The following is a 19,856-nucleotide window of genomic DNA, read 5'->3' as shown; positions in this document are numbered from 1 at the left end:
TGATGAACGTTTTATGTTCAACCGAATTGAATAGCTAACAATCCTAAATCAATAGAATTAGGGCGTTGCTAATGTCATGCATTTGTTTGCATTCTTGAATGTTAGCTATCTTTTGGGTAAAGTAGCCTGAAGGGTTACAACGTTTAGTATATAATTTTATTTTAGATATTTGGTTTTGTTAAATCATGAGTGATTAGCTTTCTGGTTTGAGGAACATTAATGCTAGACTGTTTAGTTATTAAAGCTGCCCATGCTGAATAACATGCTGACCAATTCCTGTATTTTTGTCTGCCTTACTCTGCTGCACTTCAGCACAAGTGTCTTGCATTTTCTATCACATCACTTCTTCAGTTGAACAGGAGCTTTCAGTTTTGTCTGTCACCTAAGTTTTATATTAGCGGGAGCACCTGACTTGTGTGACATATGACTGACATATGACCCAACTGACATCTGACTTGTCTGAAATATCGCTACTTCATTTGAACTGAAGCTTTCAGTTTTGTCTGTCACATCGGTTTCACACCAGCGGGAGTAACTGACTTTATATGTCATATCGCTACTTTATTTGAACCGAAGCTTTCAGTTTTGTCTGTCACATCAGTTTTACACTAGCAGGGTCACCTGATTTTGTCATATGACCGCTGGTGAGCACAGTTTTGGTGTGTTTGAGATACTTATCGCTAGCTCTTGCACTAGCAAAGCTAACTAGATTCTATCTTTGATCAATAATGCATAACTGGGTGTATCATCCTTTGTTAACAGTAGATGGACAGGTGGCAGACAACCTGGGCACAGAGTTCATCATAACCTTCATGAGAAATGATGTAGAAAATCCACAACAGCTTCCTTTAGAAATATTTATAACTACTCCAAGCACTATACCGGTGCAGGTAGGTGAAGCTCGTCCTACACATGGTGTATCTGTTTGTTTTATTTGTCAATCTTCTGGCCATCCGCTCATATATCTGCCTATGTTCAATATGACCTAAATATCTTGTAAACCATACTCATTGTCATGTGACAGCCAATTCAATGCTTCCGCTAGTTATGAATCTACCTTAACTGGTGTTAAATGTATAGTTATACAATCCAGATGTCTGTGTGATTCCTTCTAACACTGTACTAAGAGCTCTATAATGAACCCCTCTTGAGGCTGCTAGTATTTGCCTTGTCAGGGTATATTGGTAGGCAAAGTGACACGATACTCTGATGCTCTTCTAAATTCAATAGACACATGAGAACATAAACACGTGAACTAATAAACACAGCAAATAAACTTCACCTCTGTATGGTATCAATTTAACCATATAAAAACATTAGAGACCCTTTACGAGCACTTACTATTAGGTTTCTATATAAACTAGCCAAAGGCATCAGTTGCATTAAGCTGCTGGCTTGATGAATTTATTGTATAAAAATGTTGAGATGCAATAGAATCAATTGATAGCAGCCTGACAGGGGGATGTTGTATCACTAGCAAGGGGAATACATGCTTTCTGACTTTTTTCCTGTTTGAATTGCTGTGTGCACGATTGCTTTGTGTTCATCGATAGTGTCATTTCTTCTTCTCCCTTCCATCACTTTTTTCTATTTCCTACTCCCTCGCCTCTTTTTCTTAGTTTCGTTTTGAGCAGCGGTCTAGAGTGCGTGACTTGTCAATTAGTAAACTACTGGTTAGTGTTCAACCCCTGGAAAAGCCCACAAAAGGGACATTCAATCTTAAATCGCTCTTTCTTCCAAATCAGGAATTTGTTTGGAGTCTGTTGGGCCAAGTGTAGTGAAAAAGAACATATATATTTATCTTCTATTCATTATATTCTTTGTTCTCTCTCATCTGTTTTTCCTTATATTTTTATCCTTTTCTTTTTATGATACAAAGTACCAGTAAAATCGTTAAAATGTTTGCCAAATGTGTTTGTTTTAACATGTTAACAACATGTTAACTGATGAATGTGTAACAGTCAAACATAGAAGCTGTTGTTTGACAATCTGTCATACACTGTAGGTTGAGATCACTGCTCCTAAATATGTGGCTGAACGCATTAGTCTAAGTACAACAGTGGTCTCTGGTGTTGTGGAGAGGGTGGAAGTGAGCCACCTACTTCGCATGACATGGACCGGCATCGAAGGCAAAGTCTTACTCATTCAATCAGATAGTGAAATAGTAGTTTACGGTTTAAATAAGGAAAGGTTTTCTACAGACGGATTCCTCGCCTATCCGACTGACGTAATCGGATATGAGTACTACACAGTCTCTCACTACCCAACCAACTCAAACACCGAGTTCGCTATTGCAGCTAAGTATGACGATACCACTGTCAGCATCCTTTTTCCAGAAAGAACTCGTCTCAAAATCCCATTAAGAGTCGAACTGGGACGCGAGAGCTACACAAATGGTGACTGGTTAAACATAACTCTGCAGGCGTATGAAGCGTTTCAATGTGTCTCGTATGACAAGGCTGATCTTACTGCGTCTTACGTCATTGCTGACAAACCAGTTGCTGTTTTCTCCGGAAATATCCGCACGTGGGTAGGTGAAAGCAATTCCCGTGATCACCTAGCTGTTCAATTGCCACCAACACAAGCTTATGGTAACCAGTTTCCAATCATACCGATACCAGGCCGCACGGTCGGTGATTTTATCAAAGTCATCTCCCCTGTTCCCAATACGAACATAAGAGTGGAGAATTCTGAAGTAACATGGTATGAGTCAACATCGTCTGATTTCTATAAAAGTTTCCTTATTCCAAGTGAAAACTATACAACTATTAGCACTGATCATCCAGTGATGGTGGTTCAGATCTCTCAGAGTCAGCAAGAAGAGGCTGAACCTGGTGACCCTACAATGCTGGTTGTTACTTCTACTCCCCAGTTTGCTGCAGACTATGTATTCAGTACACCACAGTATTCTGTTGGAGGTAGGACCTTGGGCTACCTTTGGTTTACTCGCATATATATGTATTATTGCTGGAATTTTCCCTTTAAATCGTTGCAGAGTTATTTGGCAGGAAAACTTTTTGTTAAGGGCTGAATATTTATATCATCTATAAAATAGTTCATGATCAGTGCTCTCGTAATACTAGAAATGTTCTGATTAGTTGTGATCTACAGAGGAACTTGAACAACGCTGTCAACTAGAGAAAAAACTTCCTCTATTTGCTCTTCCCCATTTAGGGGTCGCCACCGCGGATGGTATATCCTGGTACAAAATATATTGAGATCATTTGTTCGTGAGAACTAAAAGCTCAAAATAACTAAAGCTCTGTAATGATTGATTAAATTTCTTGTGTTTGTAGGCTCCTACAACAACTATCTCTTGTGTTTATAGGCTCCTACAACAACTATCTCATGTGTTTGTAGGCTCCTACAACAACTATCTCATGTGTTTGTAGGCTCCTACAACAACTATCTCATGTGTTTGTAGGCTCCTACAACAACTATCCCATGTGTTTGTAGACTCCTACAACAACTATCTCATGTGTTTGTAGACTCCTACAACAACTATCTCATGTGTTTGTAGGCTCCTACAACAACTATCTCACGTGTTTGTAGGCTCCTACAACAACTATCTCTTGTGTTTGTAGGCTCCTACAACAACTATCTCTTGTGTTTGTAGGCTCGTACAACAACTATCTCATGTGTGTGGCCAAGGATGAGGACATCGAAGGACTGATGTTTGATGGCAAGCCATTCTCAAGACTTAACCCTGTGTGGAAGCCTTTCCCTGGTAGGCAACCATTTTATTTTTGCTTGTTTAGGCATTTCTCGGTAGAGGTTAGCCATCGCATTGAAATAATGCATTTCACTTGAATAACTTTGTATGGTGAGTTGGTTTAAAGATTTTAATGTATTTGGTCAGTGTAACTGAACTTAGCACATATGATTTTTAACAGAGTTGCATTTTTATCACTAAAACAATCCAAACTATTTAAATTTTGTGTTTTGAATGATGAACTATGAGAGATTTCTTACATACAACAGTGGGTGACAATTTTAAATGTAGGAACATCTCTGGTCGGCACCGAAGTACAGATTGAAGAGGGAGCTCATGTAATCAATCACATCTCTCCTGTCGCCCTTTTCAGCGCCTACATTTACGGAACTGCTGACAGAGAAAGCTACTCTTTTCAAATTGGAACTCGTCTTGCACCAATTAATCAGGTTTGGAAACCTAAAAACCAGCTTTGCTATCAAATAAGTAACTCCTAAACCATCTGCTATGGCGCCAAATAAGTAACTCCTAAACCATCTGTTATGGCGCCAAATAAATAACTCCTAAACCATCTGCTATGTCGCCAAATAAGTGACATCTAAACATTAGCTATGCGGCAAATAGGTGACATCTAAACATCAGCTATGCTGCAAATAGGTGACATCTAAACATCAGCTATGCTGCAAATAGGTGACATCTAAACATCGGCTATGCTGCAAATAGGTGACATCTAAACATCAGCTATGCTGCAAATAGGTGACATCTAAACATCAGCTATGCTGCAAATAGGTGACATCTAAACATCAGCTATGCTGCAAATAGGTGACATCTAAACATCAGCTATGCTGCAAATAGGTGACATCTAAACATCAGCTATGCTGCAAATAGGTGACATCTAAACATCAGCTATGCTGCAAATAGGTGACATCTAAACATCAGCTATGCTGCAATTAGGTGACATCTAAACATCAGCTATGCTGCAAATAGGTGACATCTAAACATCAGCTATGCTGCAAATAGGTGACATCTAAACATCAGCTATGCTGCAAATAGGTGACATCTAAACATCAGCTATGCTGCAAATAGGTGACATCTAAACATCAGCTATGCTGCAAATAGGCGACTTAAAATTTAGGCCTATTTTTGCATACGTTACTTTCCTGCAGTAAGCAATTTGTTTCCATTTATTTTAAGCTCTATATTAATGTTTATTGGCGCAAAATATAATGCTTTCAATCATTTAGTATTTGATGGTATAAATGTATATGCCTGCGCAGTGATTGATACTTTTCTGTCTGTGTATATGTCTATGATGTTACTTGGTTTATTTGTACCTCTTTTATTCTACCCTGTGTGTGTATCCCTCTATGATACATTGATGTCTATGTATAACTATATGATGCTACATCGCCTACATTCACATGCCTCTAAGACTACTTTGCCTATGCATATATGTATGATAAAACTTGTCTATGTATACCTCTATTATCCAACTTGTTCATGTATATCTCTATGATACAGCTTGCCTATGTATAGCTCTATTATTCAACTTATCTATGTATGCCTCTATGATACAACTGTCCATGTATACCTTTATGATACAACTCGTCTATGTATAACTTTATGATGTTGCCCTATCTATGTGTAACACATTGGAGCTACCTCACCTATCTATATCTCAACAAAACCACCTGGTTTAGTTAATATTTATCACTCTTGATTCGATAGCCATGCATCGTGACGGCATCCATATTTGGAGACGGCATCGACAATGACTGTGATGGTTTGATTGATGAGGAGCTCTGCACAGCTGAGAACAGAGGAACTGATACAGATGGAGATGAAAACATTGATGAAGACTGTGCTCTAACCAGACCAGTAGCTGAAGGTAGGTCGGAGCATTAAACTGCTGCACCTTAAATAGGGCTGCAGATATTGTTGAAGTTATAGACCGTGTAGACTTAATCGCGACATTTTAAAACTTAGTCTAAAAGTAATTACTAACATAGTATAGCGCACACCTTACTCACTTTCTGTCTGTTTTATGGAACTCTTTCATGGTTGTGTGATGACCAAGTTTGTTTATTTGCTCTAGTTGCATCAGAGGCAGCGTAGTGATCATTTCAGCCTTGAACTTTGCTGTGCGAAGTATGCTACTGTTCACTGTAATTTCGTTTGCTACACATCTGTTACCTTAGCCTGTTTGGTCTTAGAGAGATCATTATATCAATTATAGTGGCCATAACAAGGTGTGCATTTATTTGTTTACTCCAAGCTGTGGGGAGCTTAGTGAATGGGTGGTGAGCCACTGGAGGGTCAAAGGTTGATTTAAAGGTGGCTAGTACAACTTGCTGTTACGGGACTTATTAGATTCACAATATGCATAAAGATACTTCAGATTCTCAACTTTATTTAGAAATATTGCCAATCGAAGCTATAGGTAGGCTACAGACCATGTTGGCACGGAAGAGTTACTAGGTTAGATCAATGTTTACCAGTATTGTGCTATCAGGGTAACCTCACTCGTCGGATGATTTCAGTAGTTTTCCTTCCTTGTGAGACTTTTCGTTACTAGTGAACGAAAAGTCTCGAAAAGACTTGAATAACATACAGTAAGCTGTATGTATACTAGCTGTTGATTGGGCAGGTTCTGCTAAAATTGTGATTGACCAATAAATTAAAAAAATTCACTTTTGACCGGCTAAATGTTTTTCGAAAAATTGGAGGAACTGCGGATTGAACTTATCCAATTTATCCAGTTGCACCAATCAGTTGGAGCAGATCAGTTGGAGCAGATCAGTTGGAGCAGATCAGTTGGAGCAGATCAGTTGGAGCAGATCAGTTGGAGCAGATCAGTTGGAGCAGATCAGTTGCACCAATCAGTTGGAGCAGATCAAGTGCCGCTCCTTTTTTCATGCTAATAACGACTAAAAATGACGAACATACTTGTGTCCATACTTGTGTCCAGAACATCAATCGTGCTTCTTTACTAAGCAAACTGGCAGTCACAAAATTCAACTCAAAGCTAATATCCATTTAGTGTCTTGCATACGCACAGTTTTAGAGTTGCTCATAGAGTTGCATATAGCTTTCAAAGCAAATCGCTAAACAGTGTTTACGACAACAACAGTGTTGATAGAAGGTGGATGTTCAAGAGGCTCTCAAAATTACGTGTGGCATTTTGAGACCAAAAAATTTCATCGACCTTTCGGAAGGCAAAGAGCATATGAAGTTTGGATGAAATTAACCAAAAAAAGTGGAAATGCATAGCAGACTAACAGACAGACATACAATGACAAAGTGGGATTTATAGATATGTATTGCTGCATCTCATTTGCAGATAATCAGTTTATAAATTTGATGCTCTCTTGACTTTTAGGAGCCCCTGACAGTGGAGGCAGACAATTCCTCATATATTTTATGGAAAATAATGTGGAGTCTCCTCTTTACCTCCCTCTAGAGGTCTATGTCACACCTGTTCGTGCCTCATCCGTATCTGTGAGAGTTGAGAGTGCCCGTTGGTTTGAACCGTACATAAGAGAGGATGCAACGGTAAGACTTTAAAAGGGAAGCTGTGTTTATGCTGAGGGCTTGTCTGCTATCAGTCCCTTCATCGTGCTTCATTTTAAATGAGGATCCAAACCATATTTTTGTTTTACAGCATTTTAGCCTTATCGCCATCGTGCTTTTATCACCATCTAGCCTGCCCTATCAACCAACTATCTAAACCTGTTGGTCCTTGTCACCATTATGCTATACCCACCATATAGCCTGCCCTATCGACCAGCTATCTAAACCTGTTGGTCCTTGTCACCATTGTGCTATACCCACCATATAGCCTGCCCTATCGACCAGCTATCTAAACCTGTTAGTCCTTGTCACCATTGTTCTATACCCACCATCTAGCCTGCCCTATCGACCAGCTATCTAAACCTGTTGGTTGTGCTGCAGTTACTCTACTACCGAAGTCTATGGTATTCTGTTATCTCACATAACTTGTACTCAATTTGTCCTTGCTTGTTAAACTCTGAAAAACTAAACTAAAGCATTTTATAGTTTCTACAATACAGATTTACGGGCTGTTTAACCTTTGTAATCATAAGACATTTGATTTACTGGGAAATCATAATTCAATACTTGGGAATTAATCTCTGAGTTCTGACTCTAGAGTTTAACTTTAAGTTGATCCTAGCACATTGAATTGAGCTGTATTTATGCCAGTCTGTCCTTTGAAATACTGGAGATGGTAGCAGTAATAATTTTTTAGAGTTTACCAGTCTTGTATGAATTAAACTCGTATAATAAGCGCTTGATTTATTCTGCATTGCTGTTCTCCTTATCTTGGATGTTACGATTATTTGGCAGACAATTTTGACTATATTGTAATTGGAGAAAATATGTACTTTCAGTTAGATTATTGACTACAGACTGCGACATTGATTTAATTATAGCTTTTGTTTGTTGCTGCTGTTTTAAAAACATATGCAAGAATAATCAACCAAGTTCAAAACAATCGGGAAAGGCAGAAACAAAGTATTTGGCTTCAGATTGTTTCTATAGATCCCGTTTGGCTCAGTGCGGCAATTCAACATTCCCTACACCTTGAAGGAGAGCGGGACAACCATGACAAGTAAATCTCTCTTTATCACAGCAGATGCTGATATTGTTGTCTACGCAGTTAACAAAGAGATCTACTCTGCTGATGCATTTCTCGCACTTCCATTGGATGTGCTTGGAAAAGAATACTATGCAGGTAAAAAATGATGTTATGTATTACTATGTATTCTGTGAGAAGCCACTTATCACGACATCACTTTATTTTTTTAAACAAGTTGCAGAGGTACCCGTGAGTCTACAAATATACCATATTCAGCATGCTACGTCATACCGTATCATGCTGAATCATACCATATCATGCTATATCATACCATATCTTGCTGCATCATACCATATCAAGCTATATCATACCATATCATACTACGGTATATCATATCATGCTATATTATACCGTATCACGCTAAATCATACCATATCATGCTACATCATACCATATCATGCTTTCACATACAATTTCAAATACTATCACTCTGTACCAAACCATTTGAAGATGTACCTTACTGTACCGTACCAGGCAATATATTGTCACAGAATCTGTCATGTCATATATATATCTTGCTGAACCATATACAATAAAACAAGAAACCAGCATATTATTCGCAATTGTCATCTATCAAAGCTGTTATGGTAACAAACCTTTTTTGAACCCAGTTCAACATCTTTTTTACAAAAATTGTTAACATACGTTGTGTAAAATTATAGTGTAGGACTAAATAACATTTATGTGCTAATCACTATCCCACCTTGTCACAGCATATCATCACCAGTATTTTACTTAACACTGTTGTCTCATTTTAGTAACTTACTGGCCCAACTCAGATTCATCCAAGTGTCAGCTCGGAGTCATCGGAGTGCATGATGGCACTCGATTAGATATTACGTTTCCCTCAAGAGATGGTCGGGGGTCAATTGATGTGGAATTTGAGGGTGTGGCTTATACTAACGGGGACACACTCACAGTGGCTATCAACAGATATTCTACTTTGCAACTTCAATCCAAAGGTACGAACCTTAGCGCCTTTTTCTCAAGTTAACCTCCCAATGTCAGCAAAAGTTCTTTCTACTCTGCCTATGGCATGCTTGTGAGTACAGGTTGGTTTTTGTGTTTAATCACGACATTATTCTTTTCATAAATTCAACTGGACGCAACTGCATGTTATTAGAAGTCTCAAAAGAGACAACTTTGACACGGGATTTTTTACCTCAGGGATATTGTGATATAACCGTATGACTAATTAAAATGTAAATAGTTAAGGTTCCTGCTGCAGCAGACGTAGCAAGTGACCCACTTGAGTTGCGTTTGTATAGTGTGCCAGCAGTGATGCATTTTTGTTAAAGGTGACCTGAGTGGAACCTTGGTGAAGGCAACACAGAAAGTTGGCGTACTTAGTGGTAATATACGCACATCAGTAGGAGATGGATCATCCAGAGATCATTTAGTGGCTATGCTCCCTCCCGTGCAGTCATGGGGCAAACTCTATTGCACTGTTCCTATTCCAGGTACGTTTTTACTTGTTGATTTTCACCAAGCCTAATCCAGTGTGCGCATCACAAAAGCCACTTAGACCACAACAGGATCGTAAATAAAAATTCTTTATGCAACTTGGTATGATTATACGTATTGTTTGATAGGTCGAACGACAGGCGATTATTTCCATGTGATCGCCGCAGAAAATGACACAGTTGTTGAAGTTTCGAGCAGGACGAGCGTTTCACTAAATGCTGGAAAGTCACAGACGATTGCTGCTCGCTCAGATGAATACATCTCCTTCAGATCTAACAAGCCAATACTGCTAACACAGGTGGGGCTGCTGACGTAACTAGGAGTTACTGACGTAGGTTGCGGTTGCTGACGTAAGTTATGCTGTCAGAATTGATCAGGGCTATTAACACAAGCTGGAGCTGCTGATGCATGTTGGGAAGGCAGCATTCTGTTCTGGATTATCTCTAAAAAGTTTTAAGATTTTTGTTGATAGACTTGTCTATTAGTATGATTTCTAGCAGAAGCTGTGAACTGCTGTCATCTTGTGTAGCTAAATAACTCTTTCAATACTAACCTGGGTTCAAAGTTATTGTGTACGCTGCTACAGGCCGACATCTCAAACTGCTTGTGTCTTGGTAAAAGTCTGTCATCATTTTCAAGTATGAGGAAATCTGTGTACCTCACTGCTGCTCTTGCAGTTGTCATTTATAACCTTTGTTTGTAGTTCTCCCAAAGTCAGAAGACTATGAATGAAATAGGCGACCCTACCATGATAGTGCTTCCATCTGTAGAACAGTGGGCTAATGCTTATACTTTCTCTCCAACCTCCAACAGCTACACTGGTGCAAAGAATGAGTTTTATAACAACTATGTAGTCATGGTTGCACCATCCAACCGAACAGCCGGTATTATATTTGATGGCCAGGTGAGCCTTTGGTACTTCATTTGAAAGAGATGGCCTTATCAGACGAGTGACTGTTCTAAACCATTGAAGTGTTCCCTGTATAGAAGTTATTCTATTGAAAGTTTTGCAAATTCATTTGTATCTGTTCAAAAGTGAATACTGTTGTGAATTTTGGAATGTCCCACCAGGCATTCCAACATTCCAGTCGATACCGAGTAGGAATTGTTTATCAGACTGGGAAGGTTCAGCGTTCGCTGTAAAATGGGACGAAAAGCTGTGATATCATAAGGAATAATTTCCTCGCATGCAGTGACTAACTAATAGTAAGTTGCTGTGGTAGACCATCTCATCTCTGTTACAGTACCTTGCCCCACTCTTCACTTCATGGTACCAGATACAAGACACACTGTTCAGTGGCACATCATTCGCCATTTCGGATGGAGTTCATTCTATTCAACATGAAGATCCAACAATCACCATCAGTGTGATTGTTTATGGCAATGCAGACAAAGAGAGCTATGGTTTTGCTGCTGGCATGAGACTCGCTGACCTCATTTCGGTATTTCTTGCAATTTTAGACAGTTTCTGGAATTGTCTTCTCTTGTCCTTATAATCAAGTCTAAATTACCGTATGCTTTCAACTGTTAATCCGAAATTGTTTTACCTTTCCCCCAGAAAACTTTATCATTTTTGCATAAGTCTGCTCTGTGTGCATTTTCACTAATTTTTTAGTAACTACATTGTATACACTAGAATAATGTATAATAACATGTACATTACTTCATAATGTAAATAATGCATTAACTTTATGCGTTTTATCCTTGCCTTCAGCCATGTGAGACAACTTACTCGGTGCCAGGAGATGGTATTGATAACGATTGTGATGGCAGAATAGATGAAGAGATCTGTGAGGGAAACCAAATTCAAACTGGTCAGTTGTTATTTTACACACAGGTAGTCATTGTTTGGTTCTGACAAACTGGGTGTAAGCAATGATATACAGCCCCCAAGGATAGCCGAAGGCTCTCATATGGGCGGGGTTTAATGATGGAGCTCTGTTGGAATGAACCCGAACACAGCACCCGAACAAACAAATATGCTGAATAAAGCCCCTTGTAAATTTACAAATATTATGAACTATGGTGGTTATTTTACTTATCTGTTGAATTAATTTTGCTGTCAAATAAATATAGTATCCCAATATTGTCACCATTATGAACAGTCAGTTGCCATTCGCAAGCATTCGTGATATGAATAGTCACAATCGTAAAATAGCCCAAATTCGGTTTTGTGTTTAGATTTTTAGTATGAAAACTACACTGCGCAGCTTTGCCTGCTGTTCCATCTTATTGGCCAGGTAAAACAATGTGACAACGATGAAAAACTTTGTCATTTTATATTAGGGGTGGCAAAATATTAATCAAAAACTAGGGAAAAAAGGCCGTTGTTCGGGTAATTTTGGGTAAATTATATTCAACTTTAAGCATATACTACGACCTTTACCAATTTTAAAATTACTAAAAGTAGGTAATTTAAAATGTTTTATTTTGCATGGATCCATTATTTTGGTTAGGTATCACCCCTACATAGTAGAAATTCAAGGTTTGCTATTGTGAACAGCGGGGTCTACTGACTGAATGAGCTAATGAAACGATAACAGCGAGTCGTGTTTTCCAAAACCTAACAAGGCAACGCGACCGCCCGCGAGAGTTGTGTTTGCTCCGAAACCCAGGCTAGCATAATCCTAACAGAGCTCCATCATTAAACCCCACCCATATGATAGCCGTCGACTATCCTTTGGGGGCTGTATATCATTGGTGTAAGGCAGCTTGGCCACAAATCAATCGCTTCTCAAACTACCATATTTTAGCCTGTGTGATGTTACTAAAAGTTTTTTACAGTCTTATTTTATTGACTATTACGTTGTTCACCATTTCCTTTTCGTTATTTGAATGATATCTCTGCTTTTCTTTTAATGTATTTTATTAGTTGTGATATTTTTCTATAGATATTCTTTCTTTCGCTACCGAACTAAGTTCTTTACCGAGACATCATTACATATTTGTTAAAACCTAATATGTAACAAGGGTGCATATGAATTGTCATAGCTTTTGAGCCATATGGTCTATAAAAAATGTTTTGATACCAAGTATAAAATTTTACATCAGCTGTTGCCATAAAAATGCAACATTGCAGAATGGGCTCAGACTTTTTTCAGCCATTTTGCTACTACCATGAGCATGAGACAATTTATCAATATTATTACGGCTTTCATCATTACATGTATTATTATTACTGGTGAAAATGAAAATAATAACTTTCAGTAGTACTATGATTCAGTAAAAGTCACCGAAAGTCCATAGGTCTAAAATTAGTAAAACCTTCATAGCCGTAGTGAGTCTGACATTGCTAAGAGGAAATTGTGATAAAAAATACAGTTTCTATAAAGTGAAACTACGCTCAGAATGGGGTGCAAACATATTTTTTATTGGTTGAATGTATGCAGAAAATTATTTTCTTTCGTTAAATCACAGCTATGATTGGCTAATCAATTCACTACTCACTAATCAGAAACGTTTTGGACAAAGCCTACTTTAGCCGCATCATGTGGCTCTTGGCCATACGCAAACGCTTGACTGATCCGTACTACGCGTCTCGTGGGAGTGAAAGAGAAGTTAGATATAAGTACTAGATGTTACTAGAGGAGTTAGATATAAGTAATAGATGTTACTAGAGGAGTTAGATGTAAGTAATAGATGTTACTAGAGGAGTTAGATATAAGTAATAGATGTTACTAGAGGAGTTAGATATAAGTAATAGATGTTACCAGAGGAGTTAGATATAAGTAATAGATGTTACTAGAGAAGTTAGATATAAGTAATAGATGTTACCAGAGGAGTTAGATATAAGTAATAGATGTTACTAGAGAAGTTAGATATAAGTAATACACCAAATGCTATCGTACAAGCACTACATACAAAATATCGAAAATAGATGAAACGATGAAAACTCTCAGTTTTAAGTATACCAAAATAGAACTTTATTAAATACATTTATAACTTTGCAAACAATGACTGACTTCCTGTGCCCTCATAGATCGGGTGTGTAAATTGCTGTACATCACTTTCACTTTTTTGATGACAGATCAGGCAGTTGTACTGTTGGTTCATCTGTTTAATAGCTGACCAAGTGGCTGCAAAGTCGAATCAGTCTTAACTGCATGGGCCGATCATACGTACATGTAGAAAGTGTTTTAATCTGTTACAGATGAAGATGGCGATGGGAGGTTTAATGAAGACTGTGCCGTTAGTCTAACTCCACCCCCTCTACCATCTACTACCTTGCCCTCAACAACTGTATCAACGACTACTGTATCAACAACTACTGTATCAACGACTACTCGTGCCCCAATCACAGTCGTAGGCCCTCCAGGTCCGCCTGGCAACCCAGGTGCCGAAGGAATTCCCGGTCCTCAAGGTGCTCCTGGACTCAATGGAATTCCTGGACAACCGGGTACAAAAAAATTGTCAGGCATTTTAAAGCCTCCATAGTTTTAGATGAATATTCATCATGTTTTACTCAGGTTCATAAGCACCTGTGTTAAACGATGTAATGTTTCAACGTGCTGTAGGTGTGAATGGGCAGTCAGGAGAAGACGGTGCTCCTGGTGAAACAGGTGCGACTGGCTCTACTGGAGCAAGAGGCGAAGTAGGAAACACTGGGATGACTGGCAGCACTGGCTTGACTGGCGCAACGGGGATCATCGGACCACAAGGCGCTGTGGGAGCCACCGGCTCAACAGGTACTCACAATTACTATCGATAAAAAAACAAAATAATCTCTCAGCTTCTCTGGTATGTTCCATATTTGTTTGTCTCACCTAGTTACACTTATATCACCAGATAATACAATGTCTATACGGTATCTTTGGTGTCTCTGTTTGCTCATACTAGCTTTGGTCTTCTTGCCTCTATAATGGTATCTATCTCCTTGTTAACATACCCCCTCAGCACCATGTTATTTGTCTCAATTGAGGGCTTTGATTCTACTCTGAACAGCTCGGCTTTTGAGCATTCGTTCAATTTAGAATTTAGTTTTGTCTCTGAGTTTTGCATAGTCAGCATCTCAACTCATTCATCTTCATCTTGGCTTTGTGTATAATAAATCATGTTTAACATTGTTTCCATCTCTATAGGTACAAAGGGAGAGCAAGGCATATCTGTTGAAGGCGACAAGGGATCACAGGGTGCCACAGGTGCCACTGGACAAAGTGGAACCACCGGTGCCAAAGGAGAGCATGGTGTAACAGGAGATCAGGGCTCTACCGGAGCAACTGGTGTAAGTGGTGTTACTGGAGCAAAGGGAGAAAGTGGTAGCAAAGGAGAACCCGGGGAAGGATATAGAGGTAAGGAAAAAGCTTAAAAATACAAATATGTACAAGTTTTGGCACATATGGATGGTTTAGACAGAGAGTAATAATTTGAAGTAATAATTAAAGTGAGTTTTGTGTTTGACTCTCAACACAATTGCTTGAAGAAATGAACTTGGCTACCCAAGTTAATGCCTATGTCCTTAAGAGAAACATAACAGTTTGATGACTAGGACAGGCAAATAATAGTGTGTTGTATGTTTGACTCTGCAGATAAATAGAGTGCCAAGATATTGTTTTATTTTGACTTATTGTGATGTCTCGAAGTATAAAAGAATACACTAAGGTAGACACATAGAATTCAAAATGGGAGCCATTCCTAAAGGAGTGTAATGCTCACGATTGAATTGCCCTGCAGATATAAATGAGTGTGAAGAAAGTCACCTGTGTTCTGACGGATGCGTAAACACCATTGGTAGCTATTATTGCACCTGCCTGGGTGGATATGAGCTGGACGAGAGTGAGAAACAGTGCCAAGGTAAGGTATTTATTTATTCAGCCTGTATATATGCATGTGAGCTAAAGAAGCTAAAAAGTTATATCTCTACCTTGATGGTACATATCATGATGCTTGGCCAGTTTGATTCTATTACCAATGCAATTATGAGTCTCCATCATGCAGTTTAACTAACACTCATGTGAACTGTAGCGCATTGGTTAGTAAGTACAAGTCACTTTTGTTAAACGATTTTTAGTTGTTGAAAGTTTATTACAATGGTTCAGCGCGTCCCCAACCCCACCCGTTTCACTATAAATTTTTGTTGAGCTATTTTTTTATCTTTGAGTTTATCTGCAGACGTAGATGAGTGCACGACAAACAATGGAGGCTGTGCAGATGTGTGCATCAACACTGTGGGTAGTTTTACATGCCTGTGCAACCAAGCTGGTTACCATCTGTCTAAAGACATGAGAACCTGTGTCGATGATGACGAGTGCGCGCCAGAAAATAATTCTTGCGGGGAGAATCAGATGTGTATCAACTCTGTGGGCAGCTTCCTTTGCATGAATCTGACGGAGCCATCGACTACTGGTTAGTCTTTTTTGCGAGTTGCTTGTCGTCCTATAATTGGTTTGTAGTAGTTTTTGTGATAAAAAGCGTTTTCTTGATTTTCTGATCTATTCATTGACTCTGCTTGAGTCAGAGAATATTATGTATCAGTTTTTATGTAGTTTGTGAAAAATTTACTTCTTCTTCTTTGTAAAAAACAGCAGATTTTGTGCAGAGCATGAGCATCCCTGCTGTTGGTCTGCAAAGATTGACATCAGGAAATTCATATCAGCCATAAAAGCATAAGCCAAATCAAGTCCAGTACCTAACTTTATAGTATAAGTAATGGTTGACCTAGATGGAAGGCGGTAAACGCAACTTGTACTTATTATATGCTCATTAAATTACTCTGTTTATAATTTCTGTCCTCAAGTGCTATATCCTTAAATGTTAACTTAACAAGTGCTAAAATTAGTATTCTGTGATCAGTGCAAAATTGTGTTGTGATCCAGGCATCGGAAGGCAATGTGAAGACATTGGCTAGAAAAACCGATTGCTTCAGAATTACAATTTAGAACAGAGATATTGAATAATAATCCCACGACCAAACACGAGCGAAGCGATTGTTTGGGAGCTTTATGATAAATGCATATGCGCGCACAACTCCCGAAAAATTATCCGTCAATGGCCGTTACCAAACCCTTGTATCGAAATCCCATTAAAAAATTTAACCATTTTTGTGTAGAGTCGTTCAAGTATAATAATGATACAAAACACATATAAACTTATTTAAATATGTTACCAAATCTTTGAAAAGTTGACGCAATATCCTAAAACTAGCCCATCTGATCGGATTATACATAAATAGACAGATTAATTTGGCCTAAAATCGCCATTAAAACTTGACAAACCTTTTTTAATCAAAATTAAGACTGGCCAATAAAATGTCATTAAGGCCGTGCGACAGTGACTATAACCATTAGGTTGTGCGCAATTCACGAAAAAAACATGCACATTTCACCAGTCTATGGCATTGTCCAATTGCCGAAGGTTTCTGTAATTAACGTAGAAGTACTGAAAAGTAATCGTTTCTTTTTTGCCGATTCTACCGGACTCTGTCATTTTGGACACTTATAATGAGTACTTTGGTATTCCAACTGATGTCCAAAGCAGTGAAAGTAAAGGAAATGACGATGATGTTTTTCTAATGATTCTTATAAGATTATTACAATATGTAATTGTAAGAATAATTATTCGATTTTATAAGATTATTATAAGATTTAGTCATAAGAATAATCATTCAATATTTACAAGATCGAAGTATATAGTGACTGATGGTGTGCCATATGTTACTGTTATTATTTTTCTAAAGATTTTGTTGATGATACTGCGGCTGTGCCCAATATCGCGGTACTGCTAAGCTGTTTTTAATATCTGCAAAATTAAGTAATAGGCCTACACTTTCTTATAGATATACATCTATAATTTCTATGACTACCAGCTAAAATCTGTTTGGATTTTTAAATTCAGCATAATTTCTTAGAAATCTAAATAAATATCACAACTTCTTGATATTGGTTGCTATGACCAATGATATACAGCCTCCCCAGCCTGTGTATATTACACAGCAGCTTGCCATTTTACTTCTAATACTGCATTTATCCTATTGCAGGGGAGAGATATAAACATATAATCTTTTCCTTTCATTATTGCTGTTTGTTGTACATAATAACACCCAGTACATTACAGCTACCATTGCAGTTATCCTATTGCACTGCAGTGCCATTTGACTGCTAATATTGCATTTCTCAACCGGCAGTACCCTTTCTTTTTCCATTATCACTTTGGTCGTGGGCTGTATGATAGGAGAACTTCTAGTAATAATAATGATGAAGTAATTTATTTAACCTTGGTCTATTTAGTGAGCAGCAGCAGCAGCAGCAGCACACCAAAGCTAGTTCTGACAGGCTGTGCTGTGAACAATGGGGGCTGCACAGATGCCTGCTATGAGACGGATGATGGCTTTTACTGCTCGTGTCAGAAGTCTGGCTACATGCTTGCAAACAATGCACAGACATGCATAGACATCGATGAGTGTCAAGTTGGAAACAATGACTGTGCCAGAGACACGCAAATGTGTGTCAATTCACTCGGCAGCTTTTACTGCATCAACATAACTACCTCAGTTTCAGGTAAAGCATACAACAACAATAATAGCAACTTATTCACTTTTCCTACATGACAAAACAGATCGCGTAAAGATTTTTGGCCTGTGACTAAAATATTTTCATTACAATAATAATGAAACAGCGTGGAAATTTTTCATTATACTTAATTTTATGCAAAACTTGTATCAATGTGAGGTATCAGTACATAAAAGTATCACACCAGGCTTACAATCTGCCATTTTTGCAACGTGAATCTGACTTTTATGAGCTAAATTTGAAATTTGGTAGATTGACATCAATCAAGATTACAGTGAGAACTTGAACTAGTTTTTTATGAGGATTGATAAATTTATCCAAAAAAAATAACAAAATCAACATTAGATTTCAGCTCTAGATAATGGAACTCTCAAGTGCAAAAAGCTTTTGCGGTTTTTTTCTAGCACCTAATTTGAATGCGACTGAGGCTGGTGTGGCAGGACACTTTCAGACTATCGATACCTCTGAAAACATTTGGTGGATGAATGCTTTCTTAGTAGGCATTCCTGTGGTAGTTATCTTCACCACCATTCTCACTGCCACTTGCTATACTTTGTCACAACGCATCAAAAAAATTGAGGTTTGGTTGGCAAAAGAACAACAAAACAAGAACAGTCCGAAGCCTACAATAAGATATGCAAGAACCATCAGATGGATGGATGTAAGAGCTGAATTTCAGTTATTTTGGCTAAAATTTTATTTTTTTTAGCAGCGATTAGTTGTGATATTTCCTCCACTATTTCGCTGATTTTTCACACATCACTGGCATCAGGTGTGTGCACTTAATTGGTTTAGCTGGCAGTTGTGCGTGCTGTTAGTCATATTCACTAACTTTCATACATGCAGGCATCACAAGATCGTGATTTTTCTGGTAAACAATTGAAAAAGGTTATTTCAATTAATAAAATTTTAATTGATTAGAAAAGAAGAGCTAAGAGTCTAGAGTTTGTAGCAGGTTTACATCCAATACTTTTTAGTAATTGGTGTTGCTCTTGCTTAGCCAGGATCTCACACCGCACATCTCTCACTCACTTCACAGTTCTTAACCTCAAATGGTTTTGCTGTACATCCTTAGTGTATTTTAGAACAGGATTTGTACAAAGATTGTTTATGCAAGTTTACACCTTAACAAAAACATATGGTGTAAGAGGTCAGTAACTGTGTAAAGTAAGAGTAAAAGGAACATAACTGGTTATGGACTATTTGAAGGAGTAAACGTGCCACCGACACCGCAAGCAAGCAGAGTGACAGAAGGGTTAGTAAACGGAGATCTAATCTTAGCCATTCTCATATGGCTGTGCATCGTATCCTTTCTGCTTCTGCCCCTGCTTATCCTTGTACTCGTCCAACACTACAGACATCGTGACATCAAGGAGGACTATACAAACAATCTCAATGACTTATACAGACGAATGGATGATTACACACCTTCACCGTCTCCCAAGTTACACGAGAGAAACGTCGGAGATTTTAGCTCCATTGCTTCCTCAGCTGCACCATCCATAAGTTATGCCTAATC

General features: G+C 38.3%; 1 protein-coding gene across 1 annotated transcript; it reads left to right on the top strand.

Moving 5' to 3' along the window:
- The first annotated feature begins 728 nt into the window (after window positions 1–728).
- Window positions 729–19,854, top strand: LOC137393843 (uncharacterized). Its single transcript, XM_068080553.1, has 16 exons — window positions 729–890; window positions 2,006–2,918; window positions 4,004–4,161; window positions 5,441–5,600; window positions 9,128–9,331; window positions 9,962–10,131; window positions 10,537–10,737; window positions 11,078–11,275; window positions 11,548–11,647; window positions 13,984–14,229; window positions 14,348–14,518; window positions 14,912–15,121; window positions 15,504–15,623; window positions 15,942–16,179; window positions 18,072–18,325; window positions 19,547–19,854. Exons 1-16 carry the CDS (start codon window positions 729–731, stop codon window positions 19,852–19,854), a joined length of 3,813 nt encoding a protein of 1,270 aa, XP_067936654.1.
- The last annotated feature ends 2 nt before the right edge of the window (window positions 19,855–19,856 follow it).

The sequence above is a fragment of the Watersipora subatra genome, chromosome 4, assembly GCF_963576615.1.
Source record: "Watersipora subatra chromosome 4, tzWatSuba1.1, whole genome shotgun sequence".
Classification (NCBI taxonomy): Eukaryota; Metazoa; Bryozoa; class Gymnolaemata; order Cheilostomatida; family Watersiporidae; genus Watersipora; species Watersipora subatra.
The sequence above is the reverse complement of the archived record's forward strand: the minus strand, read 5'-3'. Positions and strand labels throughout refer to the sequence as shown.

Coding starts and splice junctions, on each gene's coding strand:
- LOC137393843 (XM_068080553.1), top strand. CDS start 729: ATGCATAACTGGGTGTATCATCCTTTGTTAACAGTAGATGGACAGGTG. Junction 10,738..11,077: donor GTATTATATTTGATGGCCAG/GTGAGCCTTTGG, acceptor TCTCTGTTACAG/TACCTTGCCCCACTCTTCAC. Junction 16,180..18,071: donor GAGCCATCGACTACTGGTTA/GTCTTTTTTGCG, acceptor CAGCAGCAGCAG/CAGCAGCACACCAAAGCTAG.